At 33.3% G+C, this 20063-nt stretch overlaps 1 protein-coding gene across 1 annotated transcript; it reads right to left on the reverse strand.

Moving 5' to 3' along the window:
* Positions 1–1494: 1494 nt before the first annotated feature.
* On the reverse strand, positions 1495–18410 carry sftpbb (surfactant protein Bb). Its single transcript, NM_001171066.1, is given in 10 exon segments — positions 1495–1524; positions 2152–2229; positions 3768–3910; positions 5299–5485; positions 7953–8033; positions 10931–11068; positions 11769–11885; positions 12970–13044; positions 16043–16092; positions 18356–18410. Coding segments are annotated over 10 exon segments (954 nt in total).
* Positions 18411–20063: the final 1653 nt, after the last annotated feature.

Below are 20063 nucleotides of genomic sequence, written 5' to 3' on the forward strand. Positions count from 1 at the left end.
ATTATCCCACTTGTATGTGACTACCTGTTTGTTTTCTTTTTTTTTTATTGTGGATGTTCCGCATAGTTCGGTTGTGCAAAATTTTGATTAGACAGAATGAAAATTAGCTCACTCAATTGGCACACAGATGGCAGTCACACATTTGCTTTGACAGGGGGAAACTAAATAATACATATATATTTTATATCGCAGCCTCTTGCGATTTAACTAATTGCAACGTTTCAAATTGCAATTGCAATTCGATTTTGATTAATCGCACAGCTCGAGTGCTAAATCAATATTAGGATTCACTTGACTGTTTATTCATTATGATTTTGTAATGTGACACATTCCAGATGTGAAAAAGCACCACTGCAAACAGTATTTTAAAACCAAACATGGCTGTGTTTATTTATTGAGAGATTTGTAGAATATTTCAGCCGCGTTCATAAAACAAATACAAACATATTTGTAATAAAACATACTGTAAATGTGGCATTTAAGAATTTTTTTACAGTCATTTTACATCACCTTAAAATGAAAACGAGGAAGTTACAGTTTAATATACAATAGTTTTACTCAAGTTGTTGGTTAAGTCGACTAGTTTCCTATTAAATGTTTCATTAAATTGACTAATGGTCAAAAAAAAAAGCACAACCAATATTTTTTTATTTTTTTTATTTTGCTCACAAAGTCAGTATTTATATGACCCAAAGTACAGTGAAAACAGTACAATTTTAATACTATATATTTTTTGAATATTTAGTAAATGTGATTTCATTGCTGAATTTGTAGCATCATTACTCCTGTCACTTCATAAGTCATTCACAACCATCTTTCAGAGATCATTTTAATATGCTGACTTGCTGATAAAGAAATCTTTATTAGTAGTAGTATTTGTTATTATTATTATTTATTAAGTTGAGAATTATGTTATTGTTTAGAAAGATCAGCGTTTATCTGAAATAAAACATTTTGTAACATTATACACGCTTGATAGATATTTATATGTAAACGAAAGATTATTATGCAAAGATAAATGCTGTTCTACTGAATCCTCTTCATCAAACATGGCTAAAAAATACTGCTCGGTTGTTTTCAAAATAATAATAACAATTATTATTATTTTAAAAAAGTGTTTTTCAGAATATTCGAATAATTTCCAAAGGATTATGACTACAGTAATGTTAAAACTACACAAATTAAATCACAGGAATACATTACTTTTTAAAATATATTCAAAACAGCTATTTTAATTAAAAACATTTCAAATTTTTATTTTATTTTATTATTTTTTTTTTTTTTGCTGTTCTTTGCATTAAATAATTGCTGACCTGGTGACTAAAAGAGAGACAAACAAAAACTACTATAAAAAAAAACTTTGATCGATGTGTACAAGACAAAATAATAAGTAATTAGGCAGCGTTAACAAATGTCAAAAAGAAACCGCTTGATCAAGTAAACTAAAAGAGAAATTCAGTTTTCTGATCTGAAATCCCATTCAGTGGATCTCTTTCAGAATTGTCCTCTGCAAAGGTCATCTTTCTGTTGACAAAAGACAGAAAATATATACAGATGAAGTCAGATTTATTAACCCCTCTGTTTATTTTTTTACCCAATTTCTGTTTAACGTAGAGAAGATTTCTTCAACTCATTGCTAAACATAATAGTTTTAATAACGCATCTCTTTGAGAACTGATTTATTTTTTCTTTGCCATGATGACAGTAAATAATATTAGACTAGATATTCTTCAAGACACTTCTATACAGCTTAAAGTGACATTTAAAGGCTTAACGAGGTTAATTAGGTTAACTAGGCAGGTTAGGGTAATTAGGCAAGTTATTGTATAACATTGGTTTGTTCTGTAGACTATTGAAAAAAAATAGCTTAAAGGGGCTAATAAAATTGACCTTAAAATGGTGTTTAAAAACATTAAAAACTGCTTTTATTCTAGCCGAAATAAAACAAATAAGACTTTCTCCAGAAGAAAAAATACTATCAGACATACTGTGAAAAATTCCTTGCTCTGTTAAACATAATTTGGAAAATATTTAAAAAATTAAAAATAAATAAAAGGGGGGCTAATAATTCTGACTTCAACTGTATGTATATATATATATAGTGTGTAGAGGTGAACATTAATAGCAGTGATGATCTTAAGCAGTGTTTACCAGACATGCAGTAATCAGAGGATGTTTCCCGTCAGTCTTCAGGAGTCTGTGGCCGTGAAACTTCACAAAGCCTTCACACTGTAAGAGAGGAAAGTGTCAAAAATCAGACTTAAAAAGTCATAAAAATCATGACATTAAAATCCTAAAACCTGCAGGACACTGATTGTACAATATTGTACATTGGTTTTGTGTCAGATTAAATTTTCACTATATATTCAGTTGAATGTATGTACTGAAAGATTGTATTGTATGATTTATTGCTCCGATTTTAAACAGATTTTTAAAAGGATTTGGGTCCAGTGTTATTAATTATGTACTGACATTTAAAGTCACTAAGAAATCAAAACTGACATTTTTAGGTAATATTGCTGTATGCATTATTAAATATTAATATGAATTTATTTACATAAACACTTGAATTCAGAATTATTAGCCCCCCCCCCCTTTATTTTTTTTCCAATTTCTGTTTAACAGAGAGCAGATTTCTTCAACACATTTCTAATCATAACAGTTTTAATAACTCATCTCTAATAACTGATTTATTTTATCTCTGCCATGATGACAGTAAATAATATTTGACTAGACATTTTTCAAGACACAAATACAGCTTAAGGTGGCATTTAAAGGCTTAACTAAGGAAATTAGGTTAACTAGGCAGGTTAGGGTAATTAGGCAATTTAGTCTACAGAACAAACCATCGATAAAGAATATCGAAAATAAGATGAGCTTAAAGGGGCTGATAATTTTGACCTTAAAATGTTTTTTAAAAAATTAAATACTGCTACTATTCTAGCCGAAATAAAACAAGTAAGACTTTCTCCAGAAGAAGAAATATTATCAGACATACTGTGAAAATTTCCTTGCTCTGTTAAACGTCATATGGAAAATATTTTAAAAAGAAAAAAAATTAAAAGGGTGGGGGGGTTAATAATTCTGACTTCAACTTTATATTTAAAAATTAAAAATTTTAATCACTGCTGTCTTATTGTATGTAGTTTTAAAATAAAATTACTCAGTCATTATTGCTTTTATTACTATTATCATTCAAAATTAATAATAATAATAGAGTGATTTCTGAAGGATCATGTGACTGAAGACTGAAGTAATGAAGCTGAAAATTTACTGGAATAAATTATTTAATTAAATGATAAACTACTTTTGAACAGTTATTTTGTAGTGAAAAAACATTTCACAATTTGTTTTGTATTTTTGATTAAATAAATGCAGCCTTGGTGAGCAGGAGAAGCTTATTTTAAAACATTTAAAAATACCACTGACCCCAAATTTTTAACTGGTAATAAAAAAAATTTATTTAAAATTTATTTAAAAAAAAAAAAAAAAAAAAAAAAAAATATATATATATATATATATATATATATATATATATATATATATATATATATATATATATATAGAAACAGAAGTTGTTGCCATTTTTAAACTATAAAATATTACTATTAACCGGAGACACCTGGAGAGCCTCCTATTTTTTGTCAAAGAGCCACATGTTGCTCGCTAGCTATAGGCTCCCTACCACTGTACTATAGAGTAGGGAAGAATGCAATTTGGGATGCATCCACTGTGTTTTTATACAGTATTGTGCTGGTGATCAGTACTTGAGGGATGGCGTCAGGGTGGAGGTGGCAAATCTTGTTTAGCAGGTCAGACGTCTGCGTGTCTGTTGCGTTGAGACCCAAATGAAACTGGGAAAGAACCGCTAGAATCTTACAGGAGTCACAGTCCGTTTGTGCTGTGGATACTGGAGAGAAAAACAGCAGAATTCACATATTAGGGATGATCACAGTCATTTACATTCACTTAAAGGGATAGTATAACCAAAACTAAAAATGATGTCATCATTTACTCACGCTTTACCTAAGCTATACGAGTTTCTTTATTCTGTTGAACAATAAATAAGATATTTCGAAGACTAAAAATTTAATTATAATGGAAGTCAATGGGGCAAAAACAGCCCCCAACATAATGAAAGGGTTGTCAATTTTCCCACAGTGTATTGTTGAGTTTGTTTTTCATTTTCAAAGCATTTTCCTGAAATATTTCTGAAAATCATTGACATAGTAGGAAAAGCAAATACTATTTAAGTCAATGATTGCAGGTTTTCAGCTTTATCCAGAATATCTTCTTATTTTTGGCTGAATATCCTCTTAATAACCAGTGGACTGATTTATAAAATAAATCTTCATAAAAGTGAACACACATAAATAAATTTTATTTACATATTAATGACTATTGCTCATTTAAAGTGGTTCAATAAAGTCAATACTTTAACTTAAATATGTTTACTTAGTTTACCTACAGCACATTCCCCCGTCAAGTTTGTTTTTAATAATAGATCACAACTTTTGCACATTTTCATCTCTGTTTTGTGTGTATGCTACATTTTAAATGTGACCCCAGGACTCCAACAATGGTTTGCATGCATTTTACTTCCTCTTATTTATGAATAAAACACTTGCTGTGTGCTAATTTGCATACTATCTGTCCTAATAGAATCAGCATGTCCCAAAACATAGTATGTAGAAAAGAGTAATGCCAAAGTTTACCGGATGGTCTACTTTTGGGAGGAATTCAAAGTGTAGAACCGTCCACATTCTAATATTGCTAATACACTATTGGCCACAATACAATGTGTGCGTCTTACCAAGTTTGTAGTAAAATTTACAAGTGTGACCCAACAGGGAAAATCAAGAATGCATGATTATATGCTGTCATGGCTTTGCAATCAAAAAGTGTTGTTTATAATGGAAGTCAATAGGGCAAAAACAGCCCCCAACATAATGAAAGGGTAGTCAGTTTCCCCAGAGTGTGTTATTAAGGGTTTTTATTTGTATTTTTTAAAGCATTGTCCCAAAATATGTGTCAAAATAAGATTTGTCACCAAACATCATCCCATTTGCTGAAACACAGAGGTAGTTGTGGCCAAATTAAGCCTCAAAATCACCTCAGAGTGGATGAAAACATCCACAACAGCACACAAGGGTTAACAGGCATTACACATTATTACGTTATGCATGTTAAGTTTAAATAGTAACCTACATAGTAAAAGCATTATAGAAATAAAGATGAATTGATTGACTAAAGTAATTAGCAGTGAGATTGTTTACTGCTGTAGTTTGTGCTACTCACAGGCCATCGCTGGTGTTTCTGGTAAGAGACAGAGTCCCAGTGCGGTGCAGATGGCATGAGGAGGCATGGAGTACAGCAGGAGCTCAATTAACTGCTTTGCATAGGTTTTCACAAAGGTGTTGCAGGTGTCCTCATAATGTTCAGGCAAATAACCACAGATTTTCTCCAACAGTTCCTCTATAGCCGCCTACAAAGTTAAACAAGTAGTACACTTTATTTTTAGGTACAATTCTCACTATCAGCAAATCATTTAGCCTAATAAGCTACTAATTAGCTGTTTATTAATACAGGGTTCATACACATGTATCCTACAAAAATTCCATGACTCTTAAGACTTCGGGTAAACATTTATGAAAATGTTTCATGTGTTATCTATGTATACACACACTCACTGTTTAACCCAATAGTCAACTTTATTAAATGAAATGAGTGTAGTTAACTCAAAATTGACTGAAAGTTATTTCTTCTCATTTGAAAAGAGTTTAACTCAGTGTTGAATGTAATGATTTCATTAAATACCTCATTAATTCAACTTAAATGGAATAAGGTCACAGTACTCGTATGGATTAGTACTCAAATGGTTTGTAGCAATCGGTTTCCTCAAGCGGTTTGAGTTGCCTTCACTTATTAGGTTTTACAGTACTCAGTTGGGTTGAGTTCTTTTCATTTATTCATTTATTTATTATATTTATTCATTTATATTCATTTATTAACTGTGCTCAAATTGCTTCCTTTACTCAAATGGATTAAGTTTACAATGTTCATTAGGATTAGTTTTATAACTTAAATGGATTGTTGCAATCGGTTTCCTCCCGGTTGGAGTTGCCTTGACTTGCTGGGTTTCACTGTGTAATTAAATATACTCATAAAGTGACTTTTGCTGCATGTTTAAACTACCTGCTGTAAATGAGGGTAACACTTTAGAATAATGATCCATTTGTTAATGTATTAACTAACATTAAAGGTCCCATGAAATTTAAAATGAAGTCAGTATTGTTTGTTTTTAAGATATCTATTAGCTAGTGTGCTTCAAAACAGTGACAAAATTGGCGTTTAGAAGATATAAAACTGTTATAAACATGTAAAGCTTGTAGTTTGTCACTTCCGCCTAAATGGATCAGCCCATACTGCAGTTTCTCATCACATCCAACACATAACCAATCATATTCTCTCTAGTGTCAGACATGCCCCGCCCCCTTCAAGCCACTTCTTGTTTGCTTTTCATTTGATGCGCTCCACTCTGACAGAGTGGTGATAAAACAAAACACTATTGGCTTTTTTTTAAAGGGGAGGAGCTACATTATGTCCCACCCTTTATTCGTTTTTCAGTTGAGGTTATGTCAAACATCGAAAAAAATGCACACTCTCGCGGGGCAACATGGGATAGCGTAGCGTCCATGCGATACGCACTTCAGAATCCCGCCGGAAGTAGTATATCTTCCGGGTAATTCTCGCATGCTGATTTTCGAATGCTATAAATTCGAGCAATACTCGACTGGCATACTGATTTTAGCGTTCTATATAGTATGGAAGTATGCGATTTCAAACACAATCTAAGTATTATTAATCTTGTACAGCCTTAATAAATCATAATCCCAGTGCATTATAAATGTTAACAAGCCCAACTTTGGATATTAATACTGCATTAACATTCTTTAACTTAAATAACACTAGCTCATGTTAACAAAGATGAATAAATACTGAATAAATGTATTGGTTGTTCATGTTAGTAACTAACATTAACTAAAGGACCATTATTTTAAAATGTTACCAAAATGACTTGAAACAAAACAATTAAGTTTTTTTCTGGGACAACTTAAATGGGTGGTCCAGAGTGTATTTTCAAGGCTTGGTTGTGTTTATAAGATGCAAAGCAACATGTGCGCATGCTTCATTTGTGAAAAATTGCATTATTTTTTCATATATCTTACTTTAATTATATACAGCTAACATGAAAACGACTATCATATTTCCTAGTTCGTCCGAAAGCCCGCTCTCAAGAGGCTCTGATTGGTCAGCTAGCATAATGTGCTGTGATTCGCAGATCGGCTCCACGTCTCTGCTATAACATTACAGCATATCTGGCCACACCCCTTCACAGTGCAGGTTGTATGCTCGTAACCTGAAGGGTTTATGAAATCATTAACAGGTGTTTTTTTTTTTGTAGTCCCCAAACTTTCGCTGTAGGCTTTGCTAAGCTAACTCTGTAAAAGCCAATGTCTCCCTTTGTATTAAATGTTGAGCATTTTACATTCAGAGATGTTGTTTTTGTTCCCACAACTACATTACACATCAACTAAAGTTAAAAATATGATATCATTCTGGACCACCCCTTTAATTGTTTTATGTCCAATCTACTCTAATTTGTAAAAATGAATAGGTAAACTTAATAAATTTGTGTTGTGCAGGTTTATTTGTCTTTCCAAAATGAACCGTGTTATTAGTTGTACATGCTTAGTTTGGATTATGATTTAGAGTAAGATCATGCAGGGTATGTGCTTTATAAGTACTAATAAACAGCCAATATCTTAATAATAGGCAGGTAATAAGCTGCTAGTTAACAGTGAGAATTGGTACTTAATCTTAGGTGTTACCCAAACAAGACAAATAACACAGGAGCATGAGTTTATATGTTAAATGATTAAACAACTTACTTCCGTTTTCTCTTTTGGCAACAAGCTCTCTACTGTCTTGATGAAGAGGAGGCAGAAATTACAGATGGGATTGATACGAACCTAAAAGAGACAGAGTAAAAGTATAGCACATGATACATATTGGGTTATTCATGAAATAGACACGAGAACAGAGATTTCTCCAATGAGGATTTATGACTAGCAAGGTCTCAATCTTTGTATCATTGAATGATTGAGTATTTATCAGATATTTAGGCTGAGTTATTTTTAAAATGATGTTATATCTGTTTATAATACCTTGGATTTAAATGCAAATTTTTTTGCTATGTCTGTGCAGATTCAAAACTAATAGCGGACGGCTGCTTTTCACTCAGTGCTGTTTATGCTAATGAGAGAGAGATGGTCACTAATAGGCGGGGCTTTCTCCCTCTCATAAAGCCTGGTTTATACTCGATGCGTTCGCTTATTCACTTGAGTTTGCAGATGTTTGCTTTGGGTGCGTGCGACAAGATTTCGGCTGATGGTGCGCATGTTTTTTTTGGGAGACTCGAGCGAACAATTCGCGCAACGCTCATTGGATTTGAGTTGAATGTGAAACACTCTAAAGGGATTTTATCTGAAACAGTAGGACTGTACAAACATCTTTGTGATGCATGATCATAGAGACAACCTGGGGCCTCATGTATCAACGCTGCGTACGCACAAAAACTTTGCGTACGCCAGGTTTCACGCTCAGAATCGCTCACGTTTGGATTTACTAACAATGAACTGAACGTGGGAATGTGCGCAGGTTCACGGCAGCTTTCTGGCAGGCGTACGCACATTTTTTGTGCGTGTCTGTTTTATTTCCATTGGCGACTCCTAGAGGCAGTTGTGTTAAATTCCTCTCTACAAAGTGTCTGAGCCTTGCAATGGCAGCAGTATGAGATGGGTTAATCTAGTAGGTATGTAAGATTTCCATACCATACAGTTGACCAGCTAAACATTAAAGCACAATTTGCAGCGGTCGCCTGTTTTCCCAATGTAATCTGAGCTATCTACCGCACGCACATTGCTATAAAGACACTATCTAAAGATGAATTTGCATGCGTGAATCAGAAACATTTCCATTCAATAAATGTGCAAATAAAATATGATGCACAAACTTATTAATGATTCCTACTTGTCTTTCTCGTGATAAATAGTTGGCAAAATCTGATATGTAGCGGGGAAAAAAGAAGAAAGAATTCATCAGACGCTGGATTCGAACCGAGTTTGTGCTCGAACGTGTCAGTATATGATCATATGCTTCTTATGAGGTGCGCCACTGAGACTGCGAAGTGTGCTGCAACATTTTACAGGTATAAACCACATTATTTCTTTTTTAAATGCACTCAGTGCGATGTTCAGACCCAACTGTGTTAACCGTATCAGCTAAACTCTCCCACTCTATTTTTTCTTTTGTTGTTAATTCCGGAGAACAAACTTGCAAATAACACCGCTTTTCTCCGGTCTACCTCCGAAAGCAGCACCTCCAATTCACATTCTGTTCAAAGTTTCTCTTTTTGTTTGATTTTGCCTTTGCTTTTTCGTTGGGTTTTGCCATTAGCATAGTCATTAGCATATTCATACGGGGGAGGAGGCAGGGAGGGGTTTTGCGCTCGTGCATGTTGCGCTCAGTTTCACGTTCATTCGGATGTACAAAAGAATATGCGTGAGATTCGGCGTACGCAGTGTTTCATACATCTGAATTTTTTTCTGCGTACGCACATTTACAGCTTTGTGCGTACGCAATGTTTTAGTAAGATTTCCACGCAAGTCTTCGTACATGAGGCCCCTGATGATCAATCATTCTTGGCTAGAAATGGCAAAAACCATGGGAAAAGAGAAAATTTTTGTTAAAAGGTTTGGAAAAACCTGAAGGATAAGTTTGGTAAAAACAAAATAGGCCACGGCAAAAGTAAAGACCCATGTACACAATTACAGAAATATATTTTCCACCAGTCATAGGTTTAAACTGATGTATATGTTACAGTTTTGAATTGAAAACGATTTAATAGTTACAAAATTAATGAAGTCACAGAATTATTTCTTTGATAACTGGGAAGGAATACTTGAACCTATCGGTTTACAATATACTGATGGCCTGTTTCTCTAGGTTTTATTGGTGATAGTGGTCAGGAATGTTGGACCATTATTGAATTTTTAGCAAAAGTATGAAAAGGAAACTAGCCAGACAGCAACGTGTGAACTGTGGAGCGGGCTAAATCTAAAAAAAAAAAAAAAAAAACCTGTATTTTTTAGTAAGTGTACTTTTATTTGCTTTTATTCCTGTCATAATAAAAATATATTTGTTGAGCGACCCATGTTCTCATCATTATTATTTTTAATAAACTTTAATAGGTAGAACTGTCCGAGATATGAACAAAAGCAAGTGATGCATCAAATTTTAATTAAAAAAATCTTTTATAGTTATAAAAATCTTTATGATCATTAATTAGTTTAAAAATATTGAATGATATTAATGATATGACATAATTCCGGAAACTTCCTATTTCTCTGTTTATACATCTAATTTTACAGTGGGTTTCTTTTGACCCCGCCCCTGTTGTTTATAAAAGCCTCGTCCATTTTGCGAGGTGCGTGATGTGGCGCCAAGGGAAAGTATAAATCCAGCTTAACACGAGCAAAGAGAGAATGTCAATCAAAGTGTTTCTGCAGACTGTTTATATCAAGTGTCATTATAAAAAAAAAGATAAATTAATTTTGACCATGAGAGCTTGGTTATATCCACACACTGCTGCTATATTTAAACTGTTTAAACCCCTAAAAAAGTGAGTTTTGCATATTAGATCCACTTTAATGCTAGGCTTCAACACATCTAAAAACTTTACTAGTTTCTTGTCCTTCATAACTAATCTCAAGCTAAAGTTTTTGCGGAAGAAGGACTTTCCTGGTTGTGAGAACTGAAACCAATAATACCAGAATTGAGCCTTAAATATGGGCTGTCTAAAGCATACCTCCGGACCAGTTCCTCTTGAGGGTTTTGTGTAGATCAAACCCTGTTTGTTTAGGCTGAAGTCAAGCTCCGATGCTGATTTTCTCTCAGGCTGGACGGCACACAGTCCCAGCATTGAACAAACGTCTCCATTTTCTTTCTGTGATGAGGATAAAAACAACTATAAGTTAAGACTAAATTATTAACCAGTGAAAGTTGAATTGTTTTTCAAATATTTCCCTAGTGATTATACTTTTCTTCCGGAGAAAGTCCTTAATATTAAGGTCAAGAATGAAATTTCACAGGAGGGCTAATATATTACTTTCAGCTGTATATTTTAGTATTGAAGTCAGAATTATTAGCCATTCTGTGCATGTTTTCCTAAATAAATATTTCCCTAATGATGTTTAACAAAGCAAGTATTGATTTTTTTAAACCCATTGTGAGGTCAATATTATTAGCCCCCTTGAGCAATATTTATTTGGATTGTCTCCAAATCACTGTTATACAATGACTTGCCTAATTAACCTAATTTTAACCTTAACCTAGTTAAGCCTTTAAATGTCACTTTAAGCTGAATATTGGTATTTTGAAAAAATATCTAGTCCAATATTGTGTACTGTCATCATGGCAAAGATAAAATAAATCAGTTATTAGAAATGAGTTATTAAAACTATTATGTTTAGAAACGTGCTGGTAAAAATCTACAGAAGTTGAGGTAAACTATACTGGAATGCTAATAATTCTGACGTCAACTGTATATCTAATTATTCATGTAAAATGATATTTCCCATTGGTTAAGTGTTGTAGATAGGAAAATTGTTGTGGCAGCTAGAGTTGTTAACTTAATGAGTACTCACTGTAAATGCACTGAAATGTCTGATGATTAAATGAACGTATGTCTTTGCTCCATCCATACACAAGGGGATGACGGGGTGTTCATCACAAAACCTGTCCACCGCTTTTTCAATCAGATGCTGTGGAGTAGAAAATTATAGATACGGTCAATATGCAAACTGCAGATCATTAGCAACTGACCCAGGCTTATTGGAAATATGTGCCCAGGGCTACATTTTTGAGAACTCACAAATATGTACCCTGGACTAGCTCTGTATTTCCTATAATATTGTTTTTCACTAGAGGGCGCCGCATACACTATTTATGACAATCTCAAATTTGTTACTGGGGAACATTTTGCACATTTACCAACTAAAAACCCTTCTTTCCTGCCATACTCCGAACATTAGAACAAACGACATTAAGCAAAGTACTTATAGAAACGCCATTAAAACTGTTCTTTCACTTGTAACTTCAAGATTCTGCAACTTCACAATGTCCTTACCCATTTTAGTGTACTTATGCATGTGATAATAATAATTCCTTGAATTTTTATAGCGCTTTTCTGGACACTCAAAGCACTTTACACAATGGAGGAAATCTCCTCATCCACCACCAGTGTGCAACATCCACCTGGATAATGTGACCCAGCCATATTGTGCCAGACCACACACCAGCTGATTAGTGGAGAAATGTAATAAAGCCATTAAATTATACATATGTTCATATATATATATATATATATATATATATATATATATATATATATATATATATATATATATATATATATATATATATATATGTATGTATATATATATATATATATATATATATATATATATATATATATATATATATATATATGTATGTATATATATATATATATATGTATGTATATATATATATATATATATATATATATATATATATATATATATATATATATATATATATATATATATATATATATATATATATGTGTGTGTGTGTGTGTGTGTGTGTATACAAATATATGGCCAAAAATGTACATATACATATATATATATATATATATATAGTCTTAATATCATATCAGTAACAAATATTTGTGTATTTGTTTGTCCTATTTATATTTTAGTTTTCTGTATACCCCTGACCCTCTTTTGTTCTTCTCCTTTTTCTATGTATCTGTATTGTTCCGTATTCTGTTCTTTAAGTTTTTTACTAGTAAACAAGTATCACCTGTGAGTCCGGATGGGAGAGCATTTCTGTCAGTAGCTGCACAATCTTGTTGCAATCGCTGCACATGCCGTTCATCTAAAGGAGGACACAGTATCTCATCAACCAAGGTTACATTTCATTAATTAATCTGATGAATAATACATATGCTTTGGGGCATTTATTCACATTTATTAATTAAGTAGACACTTTTATTCATAGAGTTACTTACATATGAGAATAAAGAAGAATGGTAAAATGCATAGTGTTTATGTGATAATATTTATAACACACTTTCAGAAATAAAGGTATAAAAGCTGACACCGTTTCCCAGTACTGGGTTGCAGCTGGAAGGGCATCCGCTGTGTAAAACATATGCTGGAATAGTTGGTGGTTCATTCTGCTGTGGCAACCCCTGATAAATAAAGTACTAAGCCGAAGGAAAATGAATGAAGCTGACACTGAGGTGGAACCTTTTCAAAAGGTGCAAGATTATACCTAATAGGTTCAAACTGGTAATTAATATTTACTTATCATTTACCTACCCATATGGGGTTCAAACTCTTTATGAGTTTCTTTTTTATTCTGTTGAACACCAACGAAGATATTTTGAAGAATGTTGGAAAATGGTAGCCATTGACATGCATATTATTTTTCCTATGGATGTCAATGACTGCTGTTTTCCAACAATCTTATTTTTGGTTCAAAAAAAAAAAAAAAAAAAAGGTTCATAACTGCAAAAGGGTGGGTAGATGGTGAGTGGATTTTCATTTTGGAGTGAACTATTATATTAAAGGTACATATTGGTGCCTAAAATGTACATATACGCACACCGGCCACTTTATTTGGTGTCCAACTGGTCATTAACGCAAATTTCTAATCAGCCAATCACAGCAACTCAATGCATTTAGGCATGTAGACATGGTCAAGACGATCTGCTGCAGTTTAATTCGAGCATCAGAATGGTGAAGAAACGTGATTTAAGTGACTTTGAACGTGGCATGGTTGTTGGTGCCAGACGGGCTGGTCTGAGTATTTCAGAAACTGCTGATCTACTGGGATTTTCACGCACAACCATCTCTAGGGTTTACAGAGAATGGTCTGAAAAAGAGAAAATATCCAGTGAGCGGCAGTTGTGTGGGCGCAAATGCCTTGTTGATGCCAGAGGAGAATGGCCAGACGGGTTCCAGCTGATAAAAAGGCAACAGTAACTCAAATAAGCACTCGTTACAACCGAGGTCTGCAGAAGAGCATCTCTGAACTCACAACACGTCCAACCTTGAGGCGGATGGGCTACAGCAGCAGAGGACCACACCGGGTGCCGCTCCTGTCAGCTAAGAACAGGAAACTGAGGCTACAATTCACACAGACTCACCAAAACTGGACCATAGATGATTGGAGAAACGTTGCCTGCTCTGATGAGTCTCCATTTCTGCTGACACATTCAGATGGTCGGGTCAGAATTTGGCCTCAACAACATGAAAGCATGGATCCATCCTGCCTTGTATCAACGGTTCAGGCTGGTGGTGGTGGTGTAATGGTGTGGGGGAGATTTTCTTGGCACACTTTGGGCCCATTAGTACAGATTGAGCATTGTGTCAACACCACAGCCTACCTGAGTATTGTTGCTGACCATGTCCATCCCTTTATGACCACAGTGTACCCATCATCTGATGGGTACTTCCAGAAGGATAAAGCACCATGTCGTAAAGCGTGAATCATCTCAGACTGATTTCTTGAACATGACAATGAGTTCACTGTACTCAAATGGCCTCCACAGTCCCCAGACTCAATCCAATAGAGCATCTTTGGGATGTGGTGGAACAGGAGATTGGCATCATGGATGTGCAGCCGACAAATCTGCAGCAACTGTGTGATGCTATCATGCAAATATGGAGCAAAATCTCTGAGGAATATTTCCTGTACCTTGTTGAATCTATACCACGAAGGACTAAGGGATTGATGTGGAAAATTCAACTCTACAGTGACTTTTATTGGCATTTTAAAGGTTTGAAATAATATAATATATGAGAAATAATAATATACAGAGAAGTAAGTCTGTAAAAAAACAGAAAAATGTGCTGGCAGCTTATTACAAGGTTTTTATAGCATAATATACAACACCAACCCAGACTATATAGCACTTAAAACTATAAAAATTTTAATAAAAAGTCACTTTTAGGAACTTTTCAATGTTAAAAGTTGTCAGAAGAAAGATCAAAATCACGTAATGCAATTCAAAACCATAAATAAATTAGGAAAAATAAAAGCATGAATCACAAAATGCAGAAAACTGCTTATTTATGGATTTTTTTTTTGTTTCGTTTTGAAAATGTTGACGGCTTTTGAACTTTTATTTCTGTTGTGCACAAACCCACACACTTTCACAACCTCTTTCACAGCTGAACAAGAAGCAAAAATTAATCTTTACTGGAAAGAAAGAAGTGTGAAACGAACCAAATATTCTCAGATCCTCTTTTTAAGAATCACTGACAGATTAAAGTTTTTAAAACTTCACAACATGCAAAAAGACATGATCATTTGTCTAACCCAGCGTTTCTCAACCACGTCAATGGAGCTCTGCAGATTTTCCATGTCTTCCTAACCAAACACACCTGATTCAGCTCATCAGCTCATTAGCAGAGACTGAAAGAGCTGTAAAGGGTGTGACAGACTAAGGAGACATCCTAAACATGCAGTGCTGGTGGTCCTCCAGGAACGTGGTTGAGAAACACTGCTCTAAACCAATGGTATCCTAACAAGATGAATATGGGATAAAGACACTTTCCAAACCTATTTGTTGGATTTTGTATCAAGCATTTGCCTGTGGGGGAAACAATGTGTGTGACACTTAAATATAAGTCATAGGAGTCAAACTCAATTCCTGGAGGGCAGCAGCTCTGCACAGTTTTGCTCCAATCCTGATCAAACACAGCTGATCCAGCTAATCAAGGTGTTCATGACTCTTTTGAACACCTCAATTATTTGGATCAGCTGTGTTAGGGTTGGAGCAAAACTGTGCAGAGCTGCTGCCCTCCAGGAATTGAGTTTGACACCTATGATATCAGTTCGGATTTTTCAGTCACTCGTCACTTACCATGGGACGACTGGTGATTCTCGGTTCTGGGTCTACACTTCTTGCCCATCCTATAGCAAAAACAAAACTAGTTACTGTGCATATTAAAAAATGCAGCTGTATCAGGTGTGTAAAATATTTGAGTTGTATTACTTTATTCCTGCATTAAGTATTATTTAGGAGGATTTGCACTGTCACCATAGTCAATATATCGACTTATCACGTGACACAGACATGACCTCAATCATTTTTGGTGATGCAATATAAATATTGCTCATAAATAAAACCAAATCTTGCAACACTTTAGCTTTGGAGGTGTCGGTGTCAGTATGGTTAAAGTATTTACTATAAATGACTAGTATATTTTCATGTGGGTGTCTGACGACTGAAAATAGATCTGCAGCAGATATCACAGCCTCTGTTACTCATTACCTTGTTCACATTTATTATTATTTAAAATTATTCATGATATGTGTTTCCACATTCTGACTCCAATGCCTGATTATTAAACTGTTAAAGCACTAAAATTAAATGAAATATTCTTAATAATATCATATGATGTGTTCTTTGGAAGAGTGTACTTGCATTGTGATGATATTATATTGCAATGCATAAATATATAATAATAAATATAATAAATATTTATCAGTTATATTGATCAATTTATAATACACTTCAAAAAGTCAAAAGAAAACTACAATTGAAAAATAGTTGAAGAATGGTTTACGGCTCCATTTTACTAAAATAAAATTAAATTAAATTAAATTAAATTAAATTTAAAAGTTTAAAACCTTCCTTAAACTTACTAATGAAATCATTGCATGGATAATATCTATTTAATATTTTAAAATGTGTTTGTTTTATTTTTTTAGGAATTATAGGGGAGCAGGACTCCAACTGAACTCATTTGTCCTACTTTGACTGGTATGCCATCATAAATAGTGAAAATAACCCATAAAAGGCTAACTCTGATGTGAATGAAGTCATCTTTAACTGCAGACCTACTTTATTGTTGTTAAATAGAGAAAACTTTTTTTACAAGGAATGTAACTTATACTAAATCATGTACTTATTCTTTCTCCTATTCTTGAAAGATAAAATGACCAAATTTGAATACTAAATAGGCTATTGTTAGTATACATGAATTTTCAAATGCACTTTTTACAAGAGAGGCTAGAAAATTCATCAAGCTCTACATTAGTAGTAGTAGTAGTAGTATAAAAATTATTATTTTATTTATTTTTAATTGTTCAATATTCAAATGGGAAAATTATGAAAGTTGAGGTAATCTGAGGAAAGTTGAGTGTGTTGCTCAGTTTGTTATTTGCATTAAAAAATGACAATATGCTACAGTTTTTAACATAACTTTTTTCCTGATATATGTACAATAAATTTGTATTTTAAAAATAAGTATTTTTTAACTCTAAATATTTAAGGAAATATATTTTTAACATCAAAAGGTCTGATTATGATGACCATCCAACAAGCTACTCCAGCTAAAAAAAATGTGCTTAAAATGCCACTAAATGCAGTATTTAAACCTTGTATTTAAATAGAAAATCAAGTGAATACAGCAAAAAGTTCTACTTTTTGAGAAAAAAGAACCACCCCTTTCACCAGGCTGGATATGGACCTGTATATATATATTTAATATCTGACCAGGTTTTTGGTGGGGTGGGGTGGGGAGAATGAAAATAATGTTTGTTTCCATTCAACCATTGCTATTGGATAAACACTTTAATCTGCAGTTAGGATTTTCCTGATATTCTTTTCTTATCCATGATAGAAAGGCTCTTAATAGTAAGCGGATTCGGTTCACTTGAATATTTATAAACGGAGCAAAAATTTGTCACATGCAGGTAAACTCTCATCCTATTGGTCAAAGCGCAGGTGTTTATGTTCCGGGTTCCGCTAGTTTACGTCATCTGTCTTAATATATGTATAACAGCATCTTCGTGAGATTGATGCGGCTTTTTCATTATTTAGTTGTTATAATGTGTTAATATCATACTGTATTATATATAGCCAATCTTTCGACCAAATTTCAGACCGCCGTTGCTCCTCCGATAAACACATGATTCGTTCTGAGAGGCTCTGGAAGATGCAGTTTGTACGTAATTTAACATAGAGCGCAAATAACTCGCTGTGATAAACACTGCATGCTTATATATTTTTTTGTTTCGACCACAAATTTGCCGTGTTTTCATTTAAAAAAGCGCGATAGTAACCAAAAACAATAAGCCAGGCGCACAAGGATTAAAAACTGAATGTAATCAGGCGATTATAGTCACTGTAAATATAGGCTATAGCTAAACCTCAGATTTAATGTCTTACCTGAAGACAGGGCAGAAGTGAAGAGGAAGATGTTGAGGAAGATGAACTGCAGCATGCTGGAATCAGTGCTGTTTGTGTTCAGCTGATAAACGCTGCAACATTATATTGCGCTCATATGAGGAAGTATTGAACCACCAACCACAGACGGACTTCCTGACTCACTGTACATTATTATACATAAAGATTTGCAAAGCTTTGCCAGAATTAAGAAGGATTTTTGTTCTCCCAACGGTTAGATAGTAGGAAAAAACACCCTTTCTGTGTTTGGGTAAATAATGTTTAAAAATATATATGAACCATCTATCTATAATAACTCATTTATAATAACTGATTTATTTTATGTTTGCCATGATGACAGTAAATAATAGGCTATTTGACTAGATATTTTTCAAGAAACTTCTATCCAGCTTAAAGTGGCATTTAAAGCTTAACTAGGTTAATTAGGGTAACAAAAGGGTAATTAGGCAAGTTATTGTATAACGATGGTTTGTTCTGTTGACTATCGGAAAAAATAGCTTAAGGGGCTAATAATATTGACCTTAAAATGGTGTTTAAAAAATTAAAAACTGCTTTTTTTCTAGCTGAAATAAAACAAATAAGACTTTCTCCAGAAGAAAAAATATTATCAGACATACTGTGAAAATTTCCTTGCCCTGTTAAATATCATTTAGAAAATATTAAAAAAGAAAAAGAAAAAAAATCAAAGGGGGGCTAATAATTCTGACTTCAAGTATATGTTTTGATTGTAAAAGTTTACATGTAAAATAATCTTTAGAACGCTTTCATTATTTAAAATATATAAAGCATATTTAGGGGTTATCCAATACTGCAGCCTATTTGGGAAAGTCAGTGAAAAAGATATTCACAGGAGGGCTAATAATTTTGACTTCTATATGTATATATGTCGGGTTAACACTTATTCAGCATTCAAATAATATTTACATTTTAAAAACTGCTTTTATTCCAGCCGATATAAAACAAATAAGACTCTTAGAAGAAAAGATAGTATAGGGAACACTGTGAAAACTTCTTTGCTCTATTAAATATCACTTGAGGAAGGTTTGAAAAAGAATTAATATTTCAGAGGAGGGATATTAAATTTGACTTCAACTGTGTGTGTATATGTGTGTGTATATGTTGGGTTAGCATATTCAGCTTTCAAATGATATTTAAAACTAAAATTGACCTAAAATTGTTCCCTAAAATTGACCCTTATTTCTGCTCCAGGGTCACATATTGCAACGTAATATGTGCCCTTAAATAATCGCAATTATACGTCTATTTCATGCATATAAACAAAAATGCTGGCTGAACTATATGCACTGTAAAAACAAAATCGTAAAAAAGGTAAAATGACTGACAACAAAACCCATTAAATTACGGTAAAATTTCTTTGTGCAAAAAATAATAAATCTACAGATATTAAATTGTTTTCAAAGAAAAAAAACACTATTATTTTACAGACTTTTCTTAGATTATTATGACCAAATCCGTTCAATAAAGTTACACACTAAGAGTTTTACAAAAAAAAAAACACTATTATTTTACAGACTTTTCTTAGATTATTATGACCAAATCCGTTCAATAAAGTTACACACTAAGAGTTTTACAAAAAAAAACAAAAAAACACTGTTATTTTACAGACTTTTCTTAGATTATTAGGATCAAATCCGTTCAATAAAGTTACACACTAAGAGTTTTACAAAGA

The sequence above is a fragment of the Danio rerio genome, chromosome 5 (genome assembly GCF_049306965.1).
Source record: "Danio rerio strain Tuebingen ecotype United States chromosome 5, GRCz12tu, whole genome shotgun sequence".
Lineage (NCBI taxonomy): Eukaryota > Metazoa > Chordata > Actinopteri > Cypriniformes > Danionidae > Danio > Danio rerio.